Raw genomic sequence first — 22,808 nt, 5'->3', positions numbered from 1 at the left:
ATCGGAGCATTGCAATGATACATTGAGTCAATAACTAGACCTGCAACTAGGACGCTGAATCCAGTGAAGCTTAATTAAAGATTTTGGGTTCAAACCCAAAGCAAGTGCTAATAAACTATAATGTAGTTAATTTGTTTTTGAGAAAACTACTATGTGCAGGATGACCATCTGCCACGTGTATACTGAACTGCAGATGCGTGGTAGAATCTGCTCCTAAAATTTATAAACTGAAAGAAACTTTTAGTCCAGCAGTAGCAAATTGTTTCATTTCCAAGGAGAATATTCAAACTCATACAACTTATTGGCTGCCTAAGGTTTAAAATGTTCGTTTATTATTTTCTTAACAAACACAAAGATAATTGCCTCTTTCGTTGTTTCTAACTTTCAATTCTTCGTTACTTTTCAAGTTCTTATTATTTTGATTGTTCACCACTTATTATAACTTTGTGTTAATTTCTTCATTAATAACTTTCTAGATCGAATACTTTTTCATAATATAATAAAATAAATGTTGTTGCCAGTATGCCCAGGTTGCCAAGCTCCCTGTGCCGGAGCTGCAGGCCACGCTCGACTCCTATCTGGACTTTGCGTCGGTGATTGTGAGCCAGCAGCAGATGGAGAAGACCCAGGAGATCGTAAAGAAGTTCTCAGAGGATCTGGGACCGAGGATGCAAAATGTCCTCGTCGAGCGCCAAAAAGAGATGATTAATTGGGTAAATAATAAACTAATTGCACTTGAATTTGTTAGATATTTTTTATTTATATTAATATATAATAAATAGTAAAGAAGAAGTTGTTTAAATTGATTTTATTTACATATTATGAAAAAGGCAATTTCGAAACTAAAATATATTTTTTAAATAATTCTATAACGATTAATAAGAAAAAAAAATAAAATGAATAATATTCTTCATTAACGTTTTATGTCTAAAGCAATAGAAGTTTCTAAAGCGACAATCTGTCGATATATCTAATCGGAATTGTTCTTCGAATTTCATAACAAATAACAATCTTAATGGAAAACCGACATTGTTTCTCAATTGTACTCGAAAAACCAAACAAACATGGAGCTACAATTTGTGTTCGTAAAGCCTTTGCAATGAACTTAGAAATTAAGACATTGTACGTTCTGTTATATCTTCTAATCCAAGTTTCTGAAAATAATGGTTCGGTTAATGTGAGAGCAAATAACGATAATCCATTGTTATTAAAAATATTACAGTCGCTAGACGTCGCGACAAGTGATAGAAAGTTGTTTGAAGTAACGTTAAAGTTAATAGACAGTGTCTGCGTGTGTATGCAACAAGTATTAAGAAAAAAACAAAAATATATGTTTCTTATTGAGAATAACTCATTACATACGGATGATGAAGACGATCGAGGTAATAAAACTAATCTATATAAAAAGATTTACAATAAAACTTGTATAAATTTAAGACAAGAATTAGAAGAAAATGTAAAAAGGCAACATAATGATAGTGACGTCACACATCGAAAACAATTTGATAGAGATACTGCACAAAAACATACGAAGAAATATTTCACACTTCTATTCCAGTCTCTTATAAGTACTCAAGATTATCACACATATAATATCCACAGGCATAATTTGTATAGAAACAAATTAGCGTTTGATAATAACCAGGAGAGCAGTGTTATAATTATCGTTACTTTATATCCTGACAACGAAAAGTTTGGATTTAAAAAAACAAAAACACTAAATGAATATTTAATAAATGAAACGCTTCATTCCCACACTGCAATAGACATTGATATAATTAATAAGAGTAGCCTTCAGAAGAATGATGAAATACTTAAATTAGATAAAGTTGAAAAATGTCACCTGTACTCTATATATCTCTTCCTTATAGAAAGCCAAAAAGAAAACTTAATTCATCTTTATAAGCTATTATCTGTAAAAGGGACTGTAAAAATGTATATAGATGTTCTGCCGGATCAACACCATGCTGACTTTTTTTCTAAATGCTGTCATAATGACTCAGCATTAATTACTTGTCAAAAACAAATTTTAAGTGGACAAATTGACGAGCATTCTGTTACGAGTAAAAGTGAACAAGAAGATGTGGTAAGTTACAGAGATATTATTTCTAATATTAAAGTATTAGTCGAAGAATTTAAGAAAAAGGTTAATATCAATGATACTGCAACCACTGATAATATTGATGATTTAAACTACACAAATAACTGTGATATAGAATGCATTTATACAACAGAAAAATCCGAAGTAAGTTTTAATAACAATACGAGGAAACATTTTGAACCAATAAATCAAATTCCAATCAAACAGCCTATTATAGAAGCTCATCCAATTCATGCTACAACGACAAAGTCTTTATTACCATCTACAAATATACTCTTGGAAATAAAAAATAATAATTACAAAGAACAAATTGACAGCATACTAAAATCTGATAAAAAGTATTCAAAAGCGGTAAGTAAATCAACAGAAACACCATTTGATGTTGTTAATATGTCGAAAGTAACAAAAAAATATGAAAGCTTATTCTCTACACCAATAATTATTGCAAAAAGTGACAAAAATGACTCTACAAATTTTTCCATTGAACAGGTTGACCCATTGAATAATTCAACTAATTTAATTAATGCCAGTAATATAAGTTTGCAGTCAAAATACCAATTGGAAATCAAAAAACCAATATTAAATTTTAGTTTAATGCTTAACAAAACGACATCATCTGTATTACCTACTTCTGCAAATGTAGGGCCAATAATTAAGAATGATTCTATACAAAGAAATAACACAGCAATGGAAGCTGAAAAAGAAAATTCAAATGTTGTAAATAAGTCACAAACAACAACGCACTCAGTAAAGTTGACATTCGTAACTAAAAAATATGCAAACTTATTTTCTACAATAATAAATATTGCTAAAGATGACAAAACTATTGCTCCGCTCAAACATTCTACGCCTGCGCCAAAAACATTATTAAAAAGTACGACTAATGTAATCGGTCTTTTTGAATCAAAGATGCAGAGGGATGGAGTAATTGATCCTTTTCCATATATTAAAATCGAGGGCAATAAAAATACGTTCACAATAACGACTAACAAAAATTATTTTACAACTCCTCTATTCCACGATGAAATTGTAACAATAAATCCAGTCGAAGTCAAACGTGAGTTCATAGAAAGAGATAATAGCTATCATGGAAATAATACAAATTCTAGAAAAAGCAATTATTCTAATAAACTCTATTCGAACTCATCCAAATTTGTTTTATATTCAAACGTTATGAATATGAACAGTAACAATAATGAGAAAATTGATAATTACATGAGATATACCGATATTTATGAAAATATGAGTTCGAGAAAAAGGAAGTCACATCTTGAAAAAAATAACATCAATAATAGTCATTCTGTCCAAGATAGAGCGGAAAGGTCTTCATTGATTCACACGACCAAAAACAAAACAATTGCTAATGATTTATTTGAGCCTTTAAATTTTACACAACCTTACAACGAAGTATATCATGTAATAACGCAGGATAATTTTAGTAAGGTCGTTCAATCGCCACATAAAAAACCATCTACTATTCACATGAAACATACAAATGTTTATCAAGACAAATTAGCATCTACCAGAACAAGTTTAAAAATTAATTTACCTATAAACAAAAACACAGATGAACGTAAAAACATTACACAAATATGCACTACTAATAATACTGCAATTGAAACACTTAAAACTATTGAGAAAGAGAAAAAGAGCACTATAGTCTTTGCAGATAAAGAAAATACGATGATTACAACAGCAGATGCAACTAAAAATATGAACACAGAAGCAAAACAAAATACTGTCCCTTATTTAGAAATATTAACAAAACCAAGTGAAATATTTAATTATAATTTACCAACTTTCGGAACAGTTTTACCACTCACTAAAAATATAATTAAAAAAGAAAACGTCAAAAGTAATTTACAAAATTTAACGACAATTAATAACCCTCTGGAATATACTTTACGAAATTTTAATAATACGAAAATTAAAAAGAATCCGAAAGAAAGCCCGTTACATAATAGCGTGGTTGTTTTGACTGAAATTTCCTACAATGGTCTTGAAACACCAAAAGTTTTAGAAAATTATGAACAGCGAAATGAGAAACTTTTAGATCCATTGCATTCGAACACGAATTTATCTAAAAAATCGACAGAAAATCGAAGTAAGTCTTTTAAAAATACTCACTATTTGATGACGACGAAACTTATGCAAAAAAAATCTAATAAACCCAACAAACCAGTGAAAATAGTAACAAGTGTAATACAAACAACTCCATACGTTATCGGATCGTCTGAAAATGCTTTTGAAAAACCAAGTATGACAGAAAGTGCCATTAATTTTTATAATGAAATTAAAAAAGAAAAATATATATCTACAACTACATCTTTGAGTCAAAATGAATCCAATAAATTTAGTACTAAATTTCTAGAAACAATAAAAACACCTTCAATAACCCAAGTTACTAAGCCAAATTATTTGAACACCACAATACCATCCAATATTATACAAAATAAAAATAACTCGAACTCTAGAAATAACTTTATATATAAAAAAGAAATAAAAAAATTGAGAACCTACGATACTACTACTAGCAATAATAAAAGTATAACAGGTTCTAATAGAAGAGTTAATTATAAAACTGCTACTAAGGAAGTCAATACGAATGTTGTGTTACTGGATGAAGATTTAAATAATGTATTACCAGCTGAAGACTACATCACACCAGTAATTATACCTAAAAATATAGTTTTAAGCGATGAAATTACAAAATTATCATCAGGTCTCAACACTGACTATGAAACATTTACATTATCACCAGTAGTTATTAACAAACCTGGAAATTTTGAAATAAATGAAAGATTACAAGCTTTTAAAAATTCACAGAATCAGAATGAAAATGAATTTACCAGCACAATGCAAATTTTATCAGATAAAAATGCTGACACAACTCAAAGAAATCATGAGGCATATAAAACTAGAGTACTTCGAAATAAATCGGAAATTAAAGGAAATAAGGAGAAAAATGTATCTGCCACGAATTTAAATCAAGCTTCACTTACGACTGAATCGTCATTTGTAATACTGGAGACAACAATTAATAATCCAAGAATTCATACAAGGATCGAAAATGTTACTAAAACTAATTTTACTAAAATATACATAAATAATACCACAAATTTCCCACCCGACAACAGAAAGAAAGAATCTAAAATTAGGGATACAAACTGTTTGATACCTATTAAACAAAATGGTTTATCATCATTAAAATTTCAAATTGACAAATATTCAACAAAGCCACAGAATGGGAAGGAATCAATAATATTAATAAATAAGTCGAACGATACTAATTATGGCACAAATTCTTCTACTGTTTCCTCATATACAAGTAGGCTTAAGTTCAAAGGAATCCATTCCCAGATTAATGCACCAAAGTCGACAACTATTTATCCCGGGCATTTACACACATCAACTATAGAGCACCTACCTGCACTAAAAACTAATAGCTTCATTTTGAATCATAATGAATCTAAAGAAATATTTAAACAAAAACGTAAAACAAATCCAAGTTCGATTCCGCTAGCTCACACCAATATACATGAAATAAAGGTTACTAATTGTAGTTACTTAGAAGTAATTCAAAATGTGCAGAAGGACAAGAGTGAACAAATCATTATATCACCGACACAAATGTATAAAGTTAAAGATTCCTCTGCTATATCAAATGTCACGAGCGACCCATTTTCTATTAACGTTAGAAATGTAAATGCCAACGTCTCCTTATCTACGTCGGGAATCTTGGTCATTTCAGATCGGAACCAAAACAATTATTTAACAGCGTTTAACAATGGTACTAAAGTCATTCAAAGTGGAAAGAAAAGTAGCGACAATTTGTCTCAATTTGTAGTCACTGAAATAACTCCTAATTTTAAAAATTTGAATTCGAATAATCGACGGCGAAATTTAAATATTAAATCTGTTATCATACATGAGAATAACAGTAACGATAACATAACAACTCCAAAAAGTGTTTATTTTAATAATATCCATCAATCCAATAAAATATTACGAAATCATATTAAAATAAATAATATTGACAAATATGATAAAGATTCTTCAGTTCAATATAGTCCAGTTACGCCAACGCAAGTTTCAGTACCAATGAGGAGTGAAATAGACAGAAACTTCAAGAATGCAAATCATATGTTAAATACCCTAAAATCAGTGACTGAATTTAATGAATATTCGAACAAGGATGAAGACAATTCTCATAGTAATACTACTCATTCTCATACAGTAAAACTTCCATCAAATAAAACTATACATCATTCATTGCATCCAACGTCATCAAATCCTCGTGCGATCTATTCATTATCATATCCAATAACAACTATACAACCTAAGATAAATAAAAAATATTTAATGTTAACAAAGTTTATTGAATCAACCTCTGAAAAAAAGATGGAATCAAAAATTAAACAAATAGGTAACATAAATGACAAATCTCCTTTAAACGAAACTAAGTCAGGAAACTCGGAAATTGGAAAATATATAATACAAGGAAGGAATAATTTTAAACAGGAAATGCCTGTAAAGCATAAATATAAGCTGGTGAATATACCTTCGACATATACGGATACATATTATCCAAATATTAGTATAAATAAAAACCAAGTCAAAATAAAAACCACGACTAAAATGACAAAATCGTCGACATTAACAAATATTTCAATGAAAGATGAATATAATCTAAATAATAATAATGCAGAAAACATTAAATATGAGAATGTACAGGATAAGAACAATATAGAAAGAAAGAAAATAAACAGTTTCATAACACAAAAGGATAAATTATATCAAAACAAATCTGCGGCTGTAAAAAACGTTGAAACAACTTTAAACAACGTAAATTTTCTAAATCTTCAAGAAAAAACTGAGAGTATTTTTATAAATACAAACAAATTTTACGCCGGTGTAACGACTAAAAGACCTTCGTTGAATACGATAACTTCAGACAATATCGATATAAAGAATTTTACTCATAAATTGAACAGTAAAAGTACTCTATATTCTAAAGAAACATACCCATTTCAAACTTCGCGTATAAAATATACTACGCCATTGAAACAAAGTGCCAATGATAAAGAAAGTACAAGGAATATCCCATTATCATATACGAAAATGGGTGCTCCGGCTATAACAGCCAAGGTTGATACTTTAAACGATACTGATATGATAAAAGCTATATATAAATTCAGCAATAAAAGCGATTTATATTCCGAAGCAGAAAACCCATTTCTGACAGTATATTTTGAAAATAATAAGCAATTGGAAGCAAGTGTTAAAGAAAATACATCAAAAATTCCATTGACATTTACGACAATACATGGAAATAGAAATAAAATTAAAAACCAAGAAAACGATACAATTAAGATTAAAAAATCGTTAATATCTATAAATAATACAATAAAAAATGTATCCAGAATAAATATCAGTTATGCAAAAAAGACAACAAAACTTGATTACGATATTGATACAAATAACAACAACAACTTTGAGAAACTAAATAGTTCAACAACAACAAAGCATAGGATTAGTAAAAACAATTTCCATGTACTTCGTTCGACAAAGTCTATAACATTAAACTCATATCAAGACACAAAAAACACCGAGCTTAATAAGGCACCATCAAAAAGCAACATCGTTCCAACGAACAATAAAAATTTATTTCCAAAGAGTCAAGTAACTAAAGCTTTGCCTATTACTTTAAAGACAAAGAATCATTTCAATTTAAAAACAACATTACATAACGTAAAATCCCAAACTTTCAACCATCATGAAATAACTGACAAAATTATATTGAATAATAAATATAATAGAGATAAAATATACGATAGGAGAATAAAAACTAAAATACCGTCATCATTAACGACTATGAGAAAAACGTTCATATCTTTCACACCTGTAGAAGCTAACGTGTCACACAATGCTGATATTGAGAATTTTAAACACAAATTAAATAATACTCTTATTATTCGCGTAAAATCAGAAGACCAATACTCCCTTTCAACTTCATCTTTATTATATATCACACCATTGAAACAAAACACCAGTGACAAAAGAAATACAATAAAGCGTACGAAAATTAGGACTACGCACAAAAAGAAACAAAGTGCCAATGACAAAGGAAATTCAGCGAATATCTTATTACCACATACGAAAATGAGACCAACATCTAAAGCATTCAAGGCCAACATGTTAAACGATACTGACAACAAGGATACAGTCCATACTGAGGTTGTATATTCAAAAGAAGGAAATACCTATCAAACTTCGATAAAAAATAATAAGAAACTGAATCAAAGTGCTTATGACGAGGGAAATTTATCTGGGAACTCTTTAGCATACACAAAAATAAGTACTTCTATTGAATCACTGAAGGCTTACAATAATGATATCAAGAACTCAACGTATAACTTTAGCTATGAAAGTGCAGGATGTTTAAAAGATGCACGCCCACAAATAACCTCAGCATTTAAAAATACTATGCAATGGGAACAAAACATAATTGATAAAGGAAATAGAACGAAAATCCCAATAACATATACGACGATGCTTGTAAATATGAATGAAAACCAGAATCGAGCCAAAAAGCTTGACATTAAAAAATCCTTAACATTAACTAATATAAAAGTTAAAGATAAACATAACATAAGCAATAATACAACAAAAGCACTACCAAGTGACAATAATATTGTTAAAAATAAGAGCAACCCGGTTTTTTATAATAGTGAAAGATACGAAAGTAATGGAACCAAAACGAACAGGCCCTCGTCCTATATAACTAATATAAGGTTGAAAGCTTTTACGGCTAATACTTTAAAAGTTACTGATATCAAGAATGTCATACATCAATTTAGCAATAAAAGCTCAGTATATTCAACAACTCATCCTCTTCCAACTTCATCATTTTCACACACTAAACAATTAAAAGAAAGTGCTAATAGTAAAGAAAATACAGCACCAATCCCATTAAAATATACAAGCACTAAATTCAAAGTAATTAAGGCCAACATATCAAACAAAATGGGTATCAAGACTTTAAAGTTTGATTACAGCAATAAAAACACTATACGTTTAGAAGAAACCGCAATTCAAAGAAAAGCTTTTATACATATAATACCATCGATTCGAATTACCATTAGTGAAAAAAATAAAACAAAAACAAAATTAAGTAAGTTTTTGCTTAGTAAACCAATTAGAAGAAAAATAAATAAAAATAATATTCATAATATAACAATGGTTACAAAAACCGAACAAAAAACAAGCAGATTCAATTACGATAACAATTATTATAATAATAAAATTAATAGAACACACATTAGCAGAGAAAGGCTAAGAATATCTGATATTTTCGAGACACTAAAAACACACGTTTATAGAATATCTACAGAAAAAATGCGGAAGAAAGCTAAAACAATCAAATACAACACATATAAACCTACTGAAGAAGATCCCGACTTTAAAATAAAGCCATTTACTATCGTCTTAAGTAAATTGTCTCCAAGAATACACCGCACCACACCTCCACACACACACCACACACAGACAACAAAATCAATGAAATATACCTCGACAACGAAAACAAATAAAATGAAAATAAAAACGACAAGAAATCCGCACACTATAATAAGCCAGACAGAAACAAAAAATGCAAGAAAGACGAACTCGCTTGAAAGAAATCTATTAGATCCTTTTGGGAAAGCAAATCGATATCACATAGTGAAAACGTTAAACAAACGCAGAAAGGTAATTAAGAGATTACGTTTAACGAATAAGGAGAAAGGCATTCCGACGATAGTTACAAATGACTTTTTTTCACTTCGAAAAAATGCACATTTGCTACAAAAATCGCCTCAACGCTTTCTCGGAGACTTTTTACAAAGACCAGTCATAGCACCACCAAAGGAATATGTTGTACATCCAAAGTTTAAGCAAATTGATGCCGCAATGAAATCGAAAGAAGAGCATATTAGACCTAAGCCGTTATTCCTTGCATATAACACGGACTTTTATAGAGAAGACTATCAGACTCATCACCGTAGCAAAGCGCTCTCCTTGCGGGAGAAAGTTAATCATATCAGAGATACTTTACCCGTACCTCCAGCTGTTGAAAATGAGCAACCAGTAATACAACGGCCTACGTATCTTCCTTTAAATACGAAGCCAAAACTTTTACGAGACCGGATATACTCCATAAGGAATTATATTCATAATAAGGACTTGGTAAAATCGACACAATTTCCTAGTAAGAATTATTTGGTTGAAACCACGACCGACAGTCTCTTCAAAGATCCCTTCTATTATTTCCGGAGAAGCGGCTGGTACGAGGAGGCTTCCACTAAAGAGCCGATCACCGTCAAACCGACCAGAAGAAAAAGAAGAACTATATATTTTTTAAGTCCAACTGTACCGTATTATCGTTATTTTTAATTATATTAATTATTAATAGTTTTTTTGAATAAGTCTTTTTTTAATAATATAAAGATAAAAGTGTATAAAAATTATTGCATTTTTATTTCATTGCTTCTAGGAATATGAAAACGTAATACTAACTAACAGGGCCCTGATTCTGTATGCCACCGAAAACGCAAACGCGCTTGTAACGAGCTCGCGACGCGTTTTTGGCTAAAAACGGTATTCCGAATGCCACTGTCAAATCAAAAACTATACCTAGGGTTGTTTAAATCGCGTCTTTAACGCGTTTTGAAATGTCAAAATTACACGCTTTCAATCCTCGTGTTTTGAAAACGTGGCTGTCATATGTCATAAAAATTATACTAAATATAATGTTTTTAATGTGATTACTAAATTATTTTGTTGGTTTTTAGAGTTATATTTAGTTAAAAAAGTGTTCTGGTTCATATTACGCTACAAAAACATAAAGGTGAATAAAAAAAATTTCCATACGTATGTGTGTATGAGACTTAAAAATCCCACATTCGCTTTAAAAATGAAGTGTGCATTAATATGCGACATTTAACAATGCTCGCTAACAATTTTGTAATCTAAATGGAGTGATTAAAAGAAGAAATATATCAAAACATTAAGAATCTTAAACAATATAATATCCATACAAGAATGTTAAGATGAGACTTTGAAGAAGGCTTTCTACGTCAACAATGGGCAGTGTGTTAAACTTAAACTATTTTTATAAGAGTTGGTGGTGATCGACAGAAAAAAGGAAACTTTGAAACAACTGTGTGAAAGTGAATAAATATTTTAACATTAAACTCATAAAAAGGTGACTAGTATTACTAAAAAAAATATCTGTGTTTACTTAGCCACTAAAGTTCTATCATAATAAAACTAAATAAATCCTCAAACAAAAATTAATGTTTATAAGATATTAAAATAAAATTGTGTTATATTAAGACTCAAAATGTTATTATTTTTCAAACAATTATAATTGCCTTTTTAGGTTTTTAAAATGAGAAGAATGTTTTAAATGTATACATAATTTAATATATATAAATAGAAATACTGTAAATTGTTTATTTGAAGTAACTGTATAGAAATATTTTAAATAATCCATAAATTTAAATTTATGTAAAATCAGCCCGTGCAAATATTATGAAATAATGATTGTGTTATATAGTCTTTTCCTTTAGTTTTAAACTAATAATTTGCTAGCTCACTGTGCTAGATAAATATGATTTTTAATAATATATTTTATAATTCTGCATTTCTAATAAGATTATTTATTTTTTATGGTCTATTATCAGATAAATAATATTTTGATAGAAACATTATGCTAAATTTGAAAATAAAGCATTCCTATATGTTACACTATGTCATTTTATAAATTTCAATATATTTGTGTTGTACATATTTTATGATTTTCTTTGCTTAATAAAATACTAATTAAGTTTCTGTTTTAAAATTTGTTACTGTATTGATTAATTCCAATTTCACATTACCTATTTATCTAATTATTAACATATTGAGAAGTAATAAAATAATTCTAATAAGCTATTACTTTTATTTTACTTATGTATAAGATAAATATTTAAAACATATTAATGAAACAATAAGAAAAAATATATTCGACTTTAAATATATTTATTTGCTAAAGCAATTTTGCATAAGAATAACATTCATAAAACTAATTGATTTACAATCTGATATAAGCATCTAATATCCTTTTTTGAAATGATTTGGTACTTAATATATCATAAACAATACTTGTGATATTATTACATTACAAAGTAATCTTTCAGTTCTTTAGAAGTTACATAATTATTTAAAAAATGCTTAATTTAAAATTGTTTCCATTTTATTCACATTCTCAGTTGATTTCATACCAAGGCATGTGTAAGGTTGGCTTTGGACACTTAAGTATTCTGTAGTTGTTCTTCCCTTCTTCAACTCATCATCTAATGTTAGTGTGTCCAAGGAAAGCTTAGCAGGCACTGCCAAATCCTTTGATTACAGTCCTTATTCAGAAAAAATAGTGTTTAGTATCTTAAAGAAATGTGCTTTATATTAAGGTTAGATTTAAGATAGGCACTTCAATAAATTGAATTCTAGGTAAAATATCTCTTACCTTTATAGATAACTATGTTTCTGCTGCTATAGTGCTGCATTTAAACAATATACTGAAATATTTTAAGTTCGTATTTCAGTATAATATGGAAAACGAATTAATAATATTCAATACGTTAACGTAAAGCTGAAAAGTTAAAGATGTGCCTTGAATCGACTGTCCATCCATTTCATGTCAATATCTTATCGCTCCGATCAATTCGATCGTTTGCTATGACGAATTTAATGAAGATTTAAGAAAACATTTCTTTTAGTAAATAAATATAATTATTATGACATGTTTACGTTTAATTTGTCAATTATTGTTAACAATGACGTCTGTCTTCTTTTCAATACGTTCCGAACAACTTACTTAAAAAATGTTATTGCTTTAATTTTTTAAATATTTGTATTAATTTGAGTAAATTACGTTTTTGTCGATAGCATTTATAAATATAAAAGTTTTGGTAGTATTTTTTGCTAAAATATATATCTTTAGATAAATAAAAATCAATAAATTTATGTAGAAAAAAACCGTTAAAATTTAATTAAGATAACGGAAATGAATTGGAATGTACTTTGTGAAATCTCTCGAAAAAGCATAGACAAATTCTCTTATGGCATACAGAATACCATTTTAAGAAAACATAACTCGGCGTGTTAAGAAAACACGTTTGCGTTTCTTAGTTTGTTATTACGTCACACATTTTGACTCGTTACGAATTGTGGCATACAGAATCAGGGCCCAGGAAATTGTCTAAAGCGGGGAGCGCAACTTATATGATTCATTATAAGAGTAATTTATTTGTGTATTTAGTTTTGAGCAGTATTAAAAACACTACAACCAAAACCCGGAACATCCGGACAGACGCTTTTGTATTTTCATGCGCCTAATTGGTTTAGAACTAATCTCAAAATGACGTGCATGAGTCGGGAGTTATATGGCTACATATATAACCAACCTCTTTTGAAGCTGCGTGGTGGAATACGCTCTAAACCATCTGTTCAAGAGAAGAGAAGGCCAGCGATGGGCCATTTGTGAAAATGAATATGCAAATAATATGTTACAACAATAACTTATATGATATTATCAAGGTTACGGACTGGTGGTTGGACGATATGTACCTGAAGGTTCGGCTTCCGGTTCCCATCAACTCCAATCCCGGCATGGTGTTCCCTCGGAGGCAATTTGCTAAAATCGACGAGGTGGCTGACCTCGCCGCCCTATATATTGATGATCTGCTGGACTACAAGGAAATGCTCGATAGGTAAGTTATATTTATTAAGAGATTCATTGAGAACTACAGAATTATATTGTGTGCATATCCTCATTCTCTATTTTTTTGGCTTCGCGTAGAATAGTGAAAACTAAATAATCTTTAATATTTAATGTTGGAGATAGAATATATTTGTCTTATACTTTCGTGCTATAGGCTAAACACATTTAATCAAACCGCTTATTTAAATTTACAATCCGAAAGAACTATTTTAAACAAGCTAGCTAACTAGTTATAATCCTTACACGCCGGAACACAACAATACAAATTTTAGTCTTTTTTTATGGTATAGGTTGACGGACGAGCATATGGGCCACCACCCATAGACAATGACGCTGTAAGAAATATTAACTATTCCTTACATCGTCAATGTGCCACCAGCCTTGGGAACTAAGATGTTATGTCCCTGGTGCCTGTAGTTACACTGGATCACTCACCCTTCAAACCGGAACACAATAATACTGAGTACTGTTATTTGGCGGTAGAATAATTGGAGAGTGGGTGGTACCTACCCAGACGGGCTTGCACAAAGCCCTACCACCAAGAAAATGTGATTATTAAAAACGTTAACATAATTCGACATTTTCCGATTAGGGGAGAATTGCCACAAGAACGTGCTACGAGTCGCGAGAAGGGTCAACCACTGTGCATGGAGCAGTTCTACAGACTGCTCGGCGTGTGCCGCATACCGGAAGTGGGCAAAGACCGGCTGGAACTGCCCGCCAGGCCCAACGACGCGTCGGAATGCGAGGAGTTGGTGATCGTTGCTTGTCGGAACTATGTAAGTTTTATTATGAAATTTAAACGCAGATATGTCACACATACATTTGTAAGGCTGTTAATTGAGACAATGGGTTTAATTATAATTAAAAATGTACAGAGCTGACAGGCGGATCCACCGTATATGATCCAAGGCTTTTGCAGATGACTATAAAATTCTAACATTAAATATATTGACTTGATTAATTTCATTTCATTTCTATTATATAATTCGACGAGGCAAGGAAAACAATATGGCAATTGCAAATTGGGTTTGGCTATTTTATTAAATTATTTAAATTGCAGAAACAAATACAAACTCATGACTGGGATATAACTGCACTGTAATATCTACATCATAAAAATGTAGTACTCATATGAATAAATAAAAAATATGAATATTAGCTGGAACTGTACCGAACCCGACGGATGTGAATTTTTAAAAACGCCTCACAAATAAAATGTTATATCTGTACTTACATTCATAAAGACATTAATCCGTCTGAATTCTATCCTATCCTACCCTACGAATATTATAAATGGGGAATTTTGTGAGGATGGATGTATTTTCGTTACTCTTGCACAAAAAAACTACTGAACGGATTTGGATGAAATTTAACGATTTTATGTAATTTGGTCATAATATAACGATACATATCAAGGGGTGGATCGCTAGTATATTTCTACATCAAAGTGTCTTATCAAATTTATTGGGGTATAAATAAATGGATTCCATGTATACAATTTATATCAAACATAAATTGTCTTATTAATTGTAATTTAGAGCAGCCATATTCGGGAGTCGACGTCATATTAATTTAAACGAACAAAGTTTTCGTCTTAATAATGTTATCGTCTGAACCGAAATTAGAATTTATAATGTAACATCACGCGACACATCTTAACGTACATTGTTGTTTTGGTAAGTTTACATAAATACACATCGTCTTTGGTACACATACATACTTACATGTACATATGTACCAGTGACGAAAGTGGATCCTTACTTGTAATGCCTAACGGTCTTTATCAATACATAATAATGAAAATGGTGTGTCTGTTTGTTATATTAAAATAACCGCTTATTATTAAATGCATATGTATGTATGAATACTTACACGGTATATATACTAAAATAATATATTTTTTATATTAAATGTTTTTGTCAGTCTATCTGTCTGTTTCTGGACGACGTCTGGACCGATTTCGACGGAACTTTCACTGTCAGAAAGCTGATTTAATAAAGAGTAGCTTAACCTTCAACAATAACTTTTTGTTAAATTCAAAGGCACGCGAAGTCGCGGGCCCAGTTAGTTTGAAATAAAATATTCACAAACTCAATTCCACGATGGCTCGTAATTTAATATGCTCGCTACAACTTCTTGTTAACCATCGGCTTCTGTCGTGTTTAAAACTTATGTCCAACTATCGGAATAAATTGATTGAATTACAAAGGAAAACACTTAACGATGTAGTTAGTTTCTTTATTGAGTATCTAACATTTATTGTTACGACTTAGTAACGGATGAGGTATGAAATAACAGATTATTGTTTTATATTTTCCACTTTGTGATTTGATCTGATTGTCAAGTTATTAAATTAGAATAATTTAATAACTAGACAATCAGATCTTATGCTTCTTCTAATAATTAATAATCCGATGCTACTCGAACATATATTATATTTCTGTATCATAATACTTTGTTAGTGATATTAGTAATTTGATACGATAAGTTCTTCGCAATTTCTGTCCAGTTTTACCCGATCCCGGTGAAAGCAGCAGATCGTGGCCGTCTCACCCCGGGCGAGATCCAGGCTCAGTTGCTCCACGCGATGGTGGACGCGGCGGGAGCCCCGCCCGCGCCCAGGGTCGGGCTGCTCACCTCCATGAACAGAGACCAGTGGGCAAAGGCTAGGGAGCAACTTATCAAAGGTTACACACTTTATATTTATGAAGAGTTATGCTCTCATCAAGTATACCAGTAACTTAGATATTGATATGTATGTATCTTCGGTATACATATACAGGGTTATTGGTAATTTGACGTATATCCTTTAAGAGGTGATAATTGTATATTTATAGTAATATTTAAAGTAAATTTTATTTTACTAAATTTATACAAGCTTTAAAGTTGTATTTTTGTGGGAATTTTGAAGAGCGACCTTTAGTACGAATTCGTTCATGTTCGAATACGAATTCCCACCGGCGTCCTTTCTGGTCATTTTATTTCGGCTGCTTTGAAATAAATTCCTAGTTGTTATACATTTTTGGAAAGCTAAGAAAACGGTTATGTTGTTAAAATAATCTGCTCAGTTTTAGAGGCATTTTTGAGGAAACATTTTTTTTTATATTTTCGTTTACCGTCTCCCATTTGAAAATTTGGGCCGAAAATGATAGTTAAAATATTTAAAAATATCCAGTATTTATTCGTTTTTATAAATCAGAAGAAAAAATAGATTTTAAATGATATTTTTTTCTAAACACATTTTTGAGTAAAGCTAAAAAACGTGATAACTCGAAAATGGTTCACTTTTGGATCATGCATATGGGAGTTAAAATTAAAGCAAATAATCACCCCTATCATATTTTAAAGGATATACGTCGAATTACCAATAACCCTGTATATCGAGGTATAAATCGGAAGGGAATAATTGTTGACTGTTTCTGCAGATGAGAACAACAGAACAAACTTGGAGCTGATATCGCGGGCGCTGTGCATCATGTGCATCGACGAGGCGGGCGGCGATCGGCCCGAGCTGGATGGCGACACCAACGCCCTGCTGCGAGCCATGCACGGCGGTGGTACGCGCTACCACTCGGCCAACAGGTGGTTCGACAAGACTGTTCAGGTTGGTTGCATACATTGCTGTTGTGTGGTCATTTCTTTAAAATAAATGACAAGTTATAAGTATATATTAATAATTTTTTTGGGTGTAGTTTGGTATTTATTTTATCGTTCATAATATGTTGGTCAAATACTTAATGAAGGACAATATTTTACAGGTTGCCTGGAAGAGATCACTGTTATAGCGATAAGGCCGCCTATTGTACATTTTTCTTTTCTTTGTTTTTGTTTTACTCCTATTATTTTTGTCTATATAAAAAAAAATTAAGAAAAAGTTGATTAACGTGCAGCCATATAGTATCTGTATAGACTTTCTATCTGCCATCTGAATTATTTTATTAATAAAAGGTTATAATATGTGGGGTTATAGTTTTACCATTTGTTCTCCAGTTGATCATATCATCGGACGGCACAGTCGGCATGTGCTACGAGCATAGCCCGGCGGAGGGCGTGGCGGTGATCAGGCTGGCGGAGCGCGCGCTGGCGCGGGCCGAGGTGGCGGACAAGCCTTCGCCGCCGCCCGCGCTGCTGCCCGCGCCGCAGAGCATGAAGTGGAACCTGACCAGCGACCTGCACAGGGGCATCGAGAATGCTGCCAGGGAGTTTGACAGGTTACGATATAATATATAATATAATATAAATATGAGACAACATCACATACATTACTCTGATCCCAATGTAAGTAGCTGAAGCACTTGTGTTATGGAAATCAGAAGTAACGACGGTACCATAAACACCCAGACCCAAGACAACATAGAAAACTAATGGTAATCTACATCGACTCATCCGGGAATCGAACCCGGGACCTCGGAGTGGCGTACCCATGAAAACCGGTGTACATACCACTCGACCATGGAGGTCGTCAAATGGACCCAAGTTATCGTAAATTTTTGCGCAGGCTTAATTTGAGAATTCTATTGACCTGAAATAGATTGAATTATTTTTCATGTTTCAAAAGTTTTAACACGTTGGCAGTGGCATCATTTTATTTTTCTATTAAGCGCTACGGGGCCTTTAGGTCTCATATGAAAACTATCATAATACCGGTACGCGGCTAATTAGACCCCGCACCGTTTAAGAAACTACAACTCGCTTCGCATTGCACATTTTAAAAAGCATCATACAAGCAAGAGTATTATTATTTATAGACCGTTTGAATTTTTACGGTTCCAACACCAAGCCAAAATTTATTATCTAGTGCTTAAGGCTTTCTTTGAGTTTTTACAGAAAAATAATAAGTTATACTCTTTACAGACAAATTTCGGACCTAGATCTGAAGGTATACACGTACCGCGGCTACGGCCGGGAGTTCATGAAGTCTTGTCGCACGAGTCCCGACGTGTACATACAGCTCGCCTTGCAGTACACATACTACAAGTGAGATAGTTTTTATCTAGACACGCGGTAGCGTTCAGCCAAGTTCAGGTAACAGAACTGGCGAGTAGCACCGTGTGTAATAATAACTCAATAAACTCTCAGAAAGTGTTCCAAGTTTTTCCGTTGCAAATAATATACGAAATTAACAAAAATAAGTAAAGACGTTCCTTTTTTTTAATTTAGATGTCAATAGAAAAGTCTATGTGTTATACAATTAGTGGAAACCTTTAAAAACGGACAAGATCTTGTCTTGATCTTCTTAGTTATATTTAAATTTAAAAAATATATAAGATGCAACAAACAAAACGTTAAAGTTTCCTCTTGAATAAAGGATATTTTGATTCCAAATTCGGGAAACAGCCCCTGGGTTGTATAATTTGTAATTAAATATTAAATAATGAAAAAAAAACAACAAAAGTGTTCATTAATTTTCAATTACAATGTAAAAAATATTTTTTTTGTGTTAAATGAAGCCGTCTCATTTGACCAATTAGTGAATATTGTGTTACGTTATCCTCATTCTCCAATATTTATTAATTTGATGAAACGCTGAAAGTCTAGTATACGAGTTTCTGAGTATGGTTACTCCGTGTTCAGGATGTACGGCTACCTGGTGTCCACGTACGAGTCCGCCTCCCTGCGCCGCTTCCACCACGGCCGCGTGGACAACATCCGCAGCGCCCACCGCGCGGCCCACGCGTGGGCGGCCGCCATGTGCACCGCGGACACGCCGCCGCAGCCCGACGACGACGGACCCAAGAAGGTTTCTTTCAATTTATACGGGGTCAGTATACGTATTAGCGAAAGTAGCACCCGACTACACCCGCGGCAATCTAGTTACCAGCTCTCCAAAACGCACAGAAACTCTTTTTGATATATATGTATGTATATTCCCTAACAATTTCGTGTTCTCGTTCTTTCGTGTTCTCTTGAAATGTCGAAGATATCTGGATAGAATTGTGTTTTATGATATGATTACAGTCACTTTCATTTCACGATCGGATTTGCGGCGAGTTTCAAGTTTGTTTTACCTACTAACGCTAAAGCTTTGGGAATATTGGTCTTTTTGTACAAAATTATCTACTTGTATCATTTCTGTAATAAAAAAACAAACTTTTGTAATGTGAAGTAATGACCAGTACCGTAGGGGTGTGTCGCTACTGTCTCAAACCTTTTTCAATAATATTTAAATTCCCAATGAAACAGGAACAGAAGAAGCTGGAACTGTTCGAAGAAGCAGCTCGCAAGCAGACGGCTATAATGGAGGCCAACATCCTGGGCCGCGGGATCGACAACCACTTGCTAGGACTGCGAGAGGCGGCGCGGGAAACGCTCGGAGAGCTCCCGGAAATGTTCAAGGACCCCACCTATGGACGCATGATTGAGTTCAAACTTAGCACCAGTCAGGTAGGATGTCAAACACAGTATCAAACAAGCTATTAAAAACAAGTATGGTCATATTCCAACCGAATATTAATGACAGGTCGCCACAACAACTGACAACACTTTTATGGGGTACGGCGCCGTTGTCCCCGACGGCTACGGCTGCAGCTACAACCCCAAGAAGGATTCAGTCATATTCTGCATTTCTTCTTTCACCTCGTCCAGCGTCACCAACACGGAAGCCTTCAGACAGTCTCTGGAAGAAGCTCTCGACTCTATGAAATTGATGTTTCAAAATCGAAAAGTGGAAAATTAATTATACTCTACTATTTTCTAAAGAATATAAAATTTATATAAAATATTGACACGAAAAACTTTATCTATCTTGAGACATAATGTTGTATATCTTAGACATTATTTCTATAAAACTTTTAAGATATAAAAATTATACAATCCAATTTTAAAGTTATGCTCTTGCTTCAAAGAAGCTTTTAAAACGTTTTACATTATGGAAAACTTGAAAAAAACGATTACCATTTTCATCTTTTCTAAATGGTAATGTCAGCATTATATGTATCGAATACATGATGTTAAAAAAAGGTTCGGGATTAAAACGAGGGAATGTTTTCGTAGCATAGAAAGTTATGTCATAACTTAACGTAACATTTTCTTACATCTTGTAAGATTATATCTCGAAAAATTTTTCTATTGAACATTTTACAGACGGAATTCGCTATTATTATAAATAAATGTTATATATATTTAAAACTCGTTATAATAAGATATCTTTATCTTTGCTTTATATTAAAAACATATATGATCTCGTATTAAATACGCACATTAGTCGTTAAATACTAATTAACTGAAACTAATACATATCACTTGTGCTGACTTAGTCTAGATGTTATAGATGAAAATATTTAAAAGTTATTTAAAAAATAATATATAGCGTTAACGTATTATATTGTAATGGAGTAGAATTATTTATTCCGATATAAATGTTTAAAGTATTAGCTTAGTTTTAGCGGTGTCTTCAAACTTTATCTTATAATATGGAGTTAAAGAAAATTCGTTAAAATAAAATTTAAGTCATGGACAATTTCTTATTATATATTAATTCAATTATTCATATATTAACATTAGTTTAATATATCTAAAATATAATATATATCTATTATACAACATTATTTTCATAATTAACACAAGAATTGAATTGTGTTAATTATAAAACAAAAATACATTTTATAGTAAAAAAACTCATGATATGTACCCATAGGTACATAATGAAATTATTATTTATTGGGTCAATTAAATAACAACAATTATATGATAAACTATAAATTTCTTAAACGAATATGTATCTATTATTGTCATCTAAATAATTATTGTAAGTTTTTCAAATCATGCTGAAATAATTAGAGTGTACTGTTAGTACATATATTATATAAATCATTATCAATACAACAGGAGATATATAGCGTATATTTATTTATATATAAATGGAAATTAATTATACGACAAGCTAGTTGCGTAGCTAATTATATCAATATTTTATTGCCGTGAGTCAAGTCTTATGCGAATCGTTGAAAACCGACTAAGTCGTTATACTTTTAATTATGCTATTTATGTGTTACTAGATGATTTAGAGGTAAAACATATAATCACATATATGTTTATATATTATGTATTAAAGTATCTATGATAATTATCTGTTATATATCTGTAAATATATTTGTTAATTTATAAATACATGATCACATATTAAAGTCAATCCCACATCATACGATTTAATTGGCAATTAAATGATGTGCAATTGTGTGTACGGATTGGCAAGATGGTTAACTCGATTATCAGCTTAATAAATCATGTTAGCTTGAAGAGCGAAATTTACCTGAACTTCTGTAAAATAAATGTCGCTAAGAAGTGGAGAGCTGCCCGTGTCCTTATATAAACCACGTTCGATATATCTCTTAGAGGAAATCTGTATACAGATTCATTTTTGCAATAATATTTATTTCTATTAACAATTTATTTATACATTTATTCATACATTTTATTAACAAAACTGTTCCCGAAATTGTTATCCACTTAAAATTCTAAGTAACCCGATTTCTTAATTGGCACGCTCGAGTGTCTCTACATGGCACAATTTAATTAACAATTAGAGTAAATTGCCAATCAAATCGCGTTGTGTGGAAGAAGCATAATTTAACGACGTTATTTTAAAATACAATTGATAAAATACATATAAAATATTTATAAGAAATATAATATTTATTATTTTTTGATAATAAACATATATACTAAGCTATTAAAAGATTCCTATCTATATACATACATGTTGTAGGTTTTATTGCCAGTTGTACGTTTGTAAAAACAAGAGTTATTTTATATACATAATTCTGCTGTTGCTGAGAGCGCTATCCATAATGCTAGTTGCGTAATTTTTGTCATTAAAAATATGTAATTATCCACTTCCTTTTGATCTTACAAGATATTTAGATTTAAATATATTAAATTGTTAAAATAATATTCATTTAA

General features: G+C 31.4%; 2 protein-coding genes and 2 long non-coding RNA genes across 5 annotated transcripts; 3 read left to right on the top strand and 1 right to left on the bottom strand.

Moving 5' to 3' along the window:
• Window positions 1-1,062: 1,062 nt before the first annotated feature.
• Window positions 1,063-2,595, top strand: LOC124535440. Its single transcript, XM_047111654.1, has 2 exons — window positions 1,063-2,456; window positions 2,591-2,595. Exons 1-2 carry the CDS (start codon window positions 1,100-1,102, stop codon window positions 2,593-2,595), a joined length of 1,362 nt encoding a protein of 453 aa, XP_046967610.1. The 5' UTR covers window positions 1,063-1,099.
• Window positions 2,596-8,091: 5,496 nt separating this feature from the next.
• LOC124535216 lies at window positions 8,092-21,218 on the top strand. The gene is made up of 10 exons (XM_047111339.1): window positions 8,092-10,420; window positions 13,727-13,893; window positions 14,497-14,683; window positions 16,417-16,594; window positions 17,333-17,511; window positions 17,898-18,118; window positions 18,762-18,884; window positions 19,482-19,668; window positions 20,091-20,291; window positions 20,368-21,218. Exons 1-10 carry the CDS (start codon window positions 8,264-8,266, stop codon window positions 20,581-20,583), a joined length of 3,816 nt encoding a protein of 1,271 aa, XP_046967295.1. The 5' UTR covers window positions 8,092-8,263; the 3' UTR covers window positions 20,584-21,218.
• On the top strand, window positions 10,667-11,361 carry LOC124535218. Its single transcript, XR_006966797.1, has 2 exons — window positions 10,667-10,779; window positions 10,933-11,361. It is a non-coding gene; the product is annotated as an uncharacterized LOC124535218 (long non-coding RNA).
• On the bottom strand, window positions 12,147-13,041 carry LOC124535217. 2 transcript variants are annotated; one of them, XR_006966795.1, is made up of 2 exons: window positions 12,648-13,041; window positions 12,147-12,565 (listed from the first exon to the last, which is right to left on the bottom strand). It is a non-coding gene; the product is annotated as an uncharacterized LOC124535217 (long non-coding RNA). The 2 variants fall into 2 exon arrangements; XR_006966796.1 differs by having other exon boundaries at window positions 12,147-12,537.
• Window positions 21,219-22,808: the final 1,590 nt, after the last annotated feature.

Source organism: Vanessa cardui, chromosome 14, assembly GCF_905220365.1.
Source record: "Vanessa cardui chromosome 14, ilVanCard2.1, whole genome shotgun sequence".
Lineage (NCBI taxonomy): Eukaryota > Metazoa > Arthropoda > Insecta > Lepidoptera > Nymphalidae > Vanessa > Vanessa cardui.
This window is presented reverse-complemented; position numbering and strand designations above follow the sequence as displayed.